Below are 7,461 nucleotides of genomic sequence, written 5' to 3'. Positions count from 1 at the left end.
GACTCGTGATCCTTACGACGATCACAACCACGACCAATATCTGGTCCCAAATTCCTTGCTGGCCTTTCTGCCATCCTTGACAATGCAAAGTTTACAACTTAGTGTGTAATTTTTATTATTCGTTGACTCATGGTGGGACCTACTACGAGGTGTCCTTAACCGTGGACGCGGCTATCGATAGATTATACACTCTGTAGAGGTAGCACACTAGACCCACACCACGGAACCCATGGCCTCGCACTCCCATTCGGGTGGACCAACGGCATTCCAACGAAACCCCTCCATTGTCACAGCACTCTCCCGGCCACTCTGACCCAAATCCCCAACGGGCTGGTCCTGTGTGGCCCTGTGTCTACCAAAGACACCCCGACCACCGTCATGGCCAAACTCCCACTCGGGGAAACTCCCACTTGGGGAAACTCCCACTTGGGGAAATCGGTACCATAATCTCATTAACGAGCACACAAGATTATGCCTGCTTGCCGGGCCAGGGTAAACACGACATAACCTTCCCTAGATGGAGGCACCGAACAGTGGCCGTGGCAATGGACCGAATCAAGGCCCCCCATAAAGGCAAATGTGGTTGCATTGGAAAGAACTCGATTCAGCGGCACCATGACCCAGTCAACGGTGTATTCAAGTTGAGTTATTTTCAGTTTCAACTTTAAACTAACAATGAATGGTGTCATAGCATGCCATGAAATGCAAAACAACACATGCATCATAAAAATGACCGATGTCATCTATACACCAAGCATGACTGTCAACAACTCACGTTACTTTACTAGCTCAAATGACTCATAACTTAACCAAAAAATATTTTTGTAACAAGTTTCATTAATTTCTTACGCAAGAAAGCAATCCCGATAACTTTTTCATATGCATAGCATAAGATTTTTCAATCAACAATCCTTACTTTCTTTATCACTAAATTAAGTTCAAACTTTCTGTAAAACAAGTAATTTGATTTAACAGAATATTTAATAGAATATTTTCTAACAAATTTTTACCAATTTTAGGAAGGAAAAAGTATAGCTAAAATAACTACCATGCATAACAAAATTATTTCTAACATCACCTTAAATAAATCTTAACTTGCTTTATTCACTAAACTAGTTTCAACTATACTGTAAATCAAGCATAACAACTATTTAACATTTAAAAAATACAAATAACTCAATAATTATTTAAATGCATGGATTAATCATTTCATTCAAGTGGGAAAATCACAAATATTGCAATGACATCATAAAAATGTTGTTGTGGCTTGCCTTAGTGCAGATGAGGTTCACAAGGCTCATGGTGATCCTCAAGACAAGCCTCACCTTCTGAAAATAATTTTAAACACAAAAAGAAAATATCAAGAACACTTCTGAAATTCACTAGAAATTCTAAACAGCTCAGAAAAATCTCATCTTTGGTGAGCTGTTAGATTTCCTTTCAAAGAACACAATGCAAAAAGATCAATTCATTTGGACTTATGGTTAAAAAGTTATAACTGTTTGAAGTGTTCTATAAATTCAAATGAATTAGAATAAAATAAAAAGACTGGGGGGGTGACGTTGAAGGCGTAAAGCCCAGGGGCGCCGCCACTCGTACCGCTTAGCGCGTACTGAGTGACTGACTAGCGGGCCTCACTAGTCAGGTGGGGGAAGAGGGAGAGGAAAACAGAGATGGCCGCGGCTTCCCCGGAGCTCTCGCCGGCGACGAGGGCCCTTTGGCCAAAACGAGAGGGAGGGATGGAAAGAGGAGGTCGAGGCGCACTTGCCCGTACCCGTAGCGTGGCTAGGGGTGGTCGGACTGCGTCGGAATCGCCCAGGCCTGGGAGGGGCTGGAGCTGCCGCAGCGACCAGAGGGGATCGCCGGCGAGCTCGAGCTCGGGGACGGCGGCCCGAGGCCTGCCCTGCCGGGCTACGGCTTCCTACTCGACCGTGGAGTGTGTGTGAGTGATGGAGGATGCTCGAGGAGGTTGGGGAGGGGCTCTATATATAGGCAAGCGGCGAGGGTGCTTCGGGCTCCGCCGGTGGACACCTGTCCATGGCGCCCGGTGACGAGCGGCGTCAGTGAGAGGGGGAGAAGGCGACGGAGGTCACGCGGCCACTGTGGGCGAGCGGAGACGAGCACAGGATCAAGGGGGGTGACGACGAGCATAGTGCACCCGCACTGTTGGGCTGGCCGGACCTTGCCCGTGCTCGCTGCGGCGAGCTCCGGCGTCGGCAAGTGCCAGGGTGGAGTTAATGGTATCGAGACGATGATGGTGGCGAGTTTTTGCTAGGTTTGGCAGTCGGGGGAAGCGAGCACGCGCGAACAGAGCGCTCGACGGCTCCCATAGCGCGTCGACACGCATGCCTGGCATCATGGACACGCGTGGTCACCGCGTGAACTCTCTCCACAGGCCAGCCTTCATCCAAAATTCATGTCTGGCATGTTGTTCACGGTGGTTTTGAAGTTTACCACGGTTTGGTTTGGATCCAGGTGCAGTAGAGAAAGTTTTACAAGTCTGGTAAGTTTCTGGACAGTAACTTTGTGATGTTACTGTGGTCAAATGGCTGGGAGTTTGAAGCTGTGTGCTTTGGAGGTTAGCTTGGAGTTACTAAGGTAAATAAGCACAAGAAAGATCAGGTTAAATGGAGCAAGTAAAATGGTAGTTGCTGTAGAAACCACCATTTCTGTCCAGAACAGAAAAGATTTTCTGTAGCAAAAATATTCCAAAAAGTGATGAAATATTTTTGCTCAGGGAGGTGCCCTAGGGTCCCTAGAATATTTGTGAATTATCTTAGAATTTTCTGAGCCATAAAAATTAGGGTTGCTTTGGAGCAAACAGATTTGGCTTAGGGTTTTAGAGAGAAGATGAATATTTTTCATTTAAGAAAAATATTCCAAAGATTATTGTGTGGTGGATCAGAAGTGAAATGATGGTTTGGGAGAGAAGTGAACACTTGGGTGAAAGCCAAGGATGCCCAAGTGTTTAAGTCCAAATGAAAAGATTCAAAAACTCTAAGTTTCAAAAAAATTCAAATGAAAACTCAAACAAATGAAAGAGGGCAAAAACCAGGCTGTCACAAACCTCCCCCACTTAGAATGAATCTCGTCCTTAAGATTCGGTTGCTTGGGAAAACCACTCTAGATACTGACCCTTAAGGAATTCTTCCTGCTCCCAAGTTGCTTCTGACTCTGTGTGATGCTCCCACTGAACCTTGTAAATTTTTCTGGCTCTGTTACGAGTGACCCTTTCCATTTGATCCAAAATTTTGAACGGTCTTTCTTCATAAGTTAAATCCTTTGCCAATTCTATCTCAGTCAGTGCAGTCCTTTTCTCAGGCGGGGATATGCATCGTCTTAATTGCGAAACATGGAACACATTGTGAATATCTGACAACTCCGGGGGTAGTTCCAATTGGTATGCAACCATACCCACTTGAGACATAATTGGGAATGGACCAATGAATCTGGGTGCCAGCTTTCCACGAGTCTGAAATCGCTTAACACCTTTCATTGGAGTGACTCAGAGGTACACGTGTTCTCCGGGTTCAAAACTAACCTGCCGGTGCTTTGCATCATAATAACTCTTCTGATGGGATTTGGCCAATTGCAGTCGGTCTCTGATTTCCCTGACTTGTCTCTCAGCTTCCATCATGAGATCGGTTCCAAAGATATGGCTATCTCCATCTTGAGACCAATTTAGAGGAGTGCGGCACTTACGACCATATAGAGCTTCATATGATGACATCTTTAGACTGGTCTGGAAACTGTTGTTATATGTGAACTCGGCGTATGGCAAGCAATCTTCCCATTTTGCCCCGTTGGCTAGCACACAGGCTCGCAACATATCTTCGAGTATTTGATTTACTCGCTCTGTCTGACCATCCATCTGAGGGTGATAAGCAGTACTATATTTCAGTGCTGTCCCCAAGGCTTTATGGAGACGGGACCAGAAAGCGGAGGTAAATAAAGAACCTCGGTCGGAAGTGATAGTCCGTGGTACTCCATGCAGACTGACGATTCTGGATACATACAGTTGTGCAAGTTCATCTGCTCTGTATCTGGTGCTGATCGGTATGAAGTGAGCAACCTTGGTGAGGGTGTCCACTATAACCCAGATTGTGTCTTTTCCTCGCTGAGTCCTAGGTAATTCGGTAATGAAATCCATGCAAACATCATCCCATTTCCATTGTGAAACTGGCAGTGGTTGGAGAAGTCCAGCTGGCTTCTGATGATCTGCTTTCACCTTGTTGTATATGTCGCAACAGGCTACAAAATAGGCAATGTCTTTCTTCATCCCATCCCACCAGAATATTTGTTTAAGGTCCTCATACATTTTCGTACCTCTCGGATGAATGGAATACAAGGATTCGTGTGCTTCTGACAAGATTTTCTTTTTCAAGTCCAGTTGATCTGGTACACAAATTCGTCCACGGAATCGGAGGGTACCGAATTTGTCCTTGAAGAAATCCGGGGGATGCCTTGCATGTTTTTGTAGCTCGGCATCGTCTGGCTGGGCCTTGCGGATTTCCATTTCGAGTGTGGGGGTTACTTACAAAATATTAGTGAGACCAGCGTCCACGATGACCAAGTTGAGCTGAGCAATCTCCTCTTGAAGTTCGGTAGGCAATGATGTTAACACGACATTTAAGCTAACAGGCTTTCGACTGAGCGCATCGGCAACGACGTTGGCCTTTCCTGGATAGTAATTTATTCCAAGGTCATAATCCTTGACCAACTCTAACCATCTTCGCCGACGGAGATTTAAATCTGGCTGAGTGAAGATGTACTTGAGGCTTTTGTGGTCGGTAAAAATTTGGCACCTTTTTCCAATGAGATAGTGTCTCCAAATTTTTAATGCATGAACCACTGCAGCCAATTCCAAATCATGAGTAGGATAATTTCCCTCGTGTGGTCGTAGCTAGCGTGATGCATATGCCACTACCTTGCTGTCTTGCATCAGCACGCAACCAATACCTTGTCTCGAGGCATCGCAGTACACATCAAAGTTGCGATAAATGTCTGGAAGAGTCAATACCAGTGCGGTTGTCAGTCGTGTCTTTAGCTCATTAAAACTCTTCTCACAGTCCTTTGTCCACTCAAACTTTGTATCCTTTTTGAGCAGTTCCATCATAGGTTTAGCAATTTTGGAAAACCCTTCAATGAAACGATGATAGTATCCAGCTAATCCGAGAAAACTTCGGATCTGTGTTACGGTCGTGGGCGGTACCCAATCGAGCACATCCTTTACTTTGCTCGGGTCCACGGCTATACCTTCGGCGGATAGTACATGTCCGAGAAACCCGACTTGCTTGAGCCAAAATTCGCACTTATTGAACTTGGCGTATAACTGGTGGTTGCGGAGCCGTTGTAGCACTGCTCGGAGGTGATCCTTATGCTCTTCTTCACTCTTGGAGTAAATGAGGATATCGTCGATAAAGACTACCACGAATTTGTCAAGGAAGTCCATCAATACTTTGTTTATCATATGCATGAAGAAGGCAGGGGCATTGGTGAGACCAAAGGACATCACAGTATATTCGTAAAGACTGTATCGTGTAGTGAATGCGGTCTTAGGAATATCTTCCTTTTTAATCTTGAGCTGATGATATACGGTCCATAAATCGATTTTTGAGAATACGTTAGCCCCACTGAGCTGATCAAATAGATCATCAATCCTTGGCAGTGGGTATTTATTTTTGATGGTGACCTCATTCAGCTGACGGTAATCTATGCACATACGGAGACTGCCATCCTTTTTTCCCACGAAAATTGCAGGTGACCCCCACGGTGAAGAGCTGGGACGAATATAACCCTTCTAGAGTAATTCGTCAAGCTGTTTCTTTAGTTCCACTAATTTGATGAGGGCATCCGGTAATACTTCTTGTATATTGGTGCGGTTCCAGGCACAAGATCTATGGCAAATTCCAGTTTCCGATTTGGTGGCATGCCTGGCAGTTCTTCTGGAAACACATCAGGGTACTCACTGACCACAGGAATAATTTCCAACTCAACCAGAGCGGTGCAAACTAGTTCTGGCTTGGGTACATGCTTGCGAGCATAGAATTTGATGAGCTGCCCATCCAGACTGGTCAAACTGACTTCTCGGGTTGCGCAGTTTATACAAACTTGATATTTGGTCAGCCAATTCATCCCCAATATAATATCCAACTGTTCAGACTCAATGATTATCAGAGATGTTGGAAAGTGGATCCCGTTGATATTTATCTCCAGATCACGGCAGACTAGATTGCTCTTGATTATAGATCCCGTGGTTTGTACCGGCATATTTTTGCCCAAAATGGTGCGAGGAAAATTGTTTTGGGCGGCAAAACTCTGAGAAATAAAAGAATGGGAAGCCCCAGAGTCAAATAAAATTGCTGCAGGTATGTCATTAATAGAAAACATACCAATGATGACTTCTGGCTTCTCTTGGGCTTCATCGGCGGAGATATGATTTACGTGCCCAATGAAGTTTTGCTGGGTTGGCCCTGACTCCATAAAGTTGACCTGTGGCTTGCTCAAAGCATTCACTTTGTTGTTCTTGGGGCACTGTTTGGCATAATGTCCGGGCTGCCCGCAAATGAAACAAGTATTATTGCGCTGGCGCTCCTCATGTGTTGGACTGGTTACAATATTCTTGACTTGAGTGGTGGTCCTGTTAACATTCTGCTGCCAATTTGGTACGAGCTTTTTGCACAGGTTGTCCATCCTTCTTTGGCTCAAACTTGCTCTTGTTGTCATTGTTAGCAGGCCTATTATCCGATATAAGCTTGTGCTCCCGTTCAACAATGAACGCCTTGTCCACCAGAGTTTGGAAATCGGTGAAATCAAACATACTGAGATCACACCGAAGTTGTGGATTTAAACCTCCAAGAAATCTGTCAATCTTCCTTTCTTTAGTGGCCACGTCATACAGAGAGTAACGTGACAAATGATTGAATTTTTGCAGATACTCAGCCACAGACTGATTTCCTTGGACGAGCGCGAGAAATTCACACTGCTTGGCCTTCATAACTCCAGTAGGGATGTGATACTTGCGGAACTTATCCTTGAATTTTTCCCAGGTGACTTCCTCATCAATTGGCCACATGGCTTTTGTATTTTCCCACCATATGGCAGTTGCGCCTTCAAGGTAATGGGTTGCAAATGGGACTTTATCATTTCCTTCAGTACGGGCGATCTCAAGCTTTTTCTCCATGGTCCGCAACCAATCGTCTGCATCCAATGGGTCAACAACCTGACTGAAACTGGGTGGATTGGTCCTCTGAAAATCTGACAGCTTTGAGTGGTGACCATTCTGATTTCCATTCTATCCAACCATAGCTTGCACACTTCTCAATATTTCAATCAGTTCATTGTTCCTTTTCTCTTCAAACATACGCAGAACTTCCTCGGTGGAGGGAGGATCAGGCGGTGGAGGTGGTGGCTGAACGTCCGGCTCGGGAAAATATCCTTCCTGTCGTGCGGAACGACGAA

General features: G+C 45.2%; 1 protein-coding gene across 1 annotated transcript; it reads right to left on the bottom strand.

The window, feature by feature from the left end:
- Window positions 1–6,643: 6,643 nt before the first annotated feature.
- On the bottom strand, window positions 6,644–7,183 carry LOC147970998 (uncharacterized). Its single transcript, XM_087523775.1, has one exon. It carries the CDS (start codon window positions 7,181–7,183, stop codon window positions 6,644–6,646), a length of 540 nt encoding a protein of 179 aa, XP_087379901.1.
- Between the last annotated feature and the right edge of the window lie 278 nt (window positions 7,184–7,461).

Source organism: Triticum urartu, chromosome 5A (genome assembly GCF_056163025.1).
Source record: "Triticum urartu cultivar PI428250 chromosome 5A, HENAU_Tu73, whole genome shotgun sequence".
NCBI lineage: Eukaryota > Viridiplantae > Streptophyta > Magnoliopsida > Poales > Poaceae > Triticum > Triticum urartu.
This window is presented reverse-complemented; position numbering and strand designations above follow the sequence as displayed.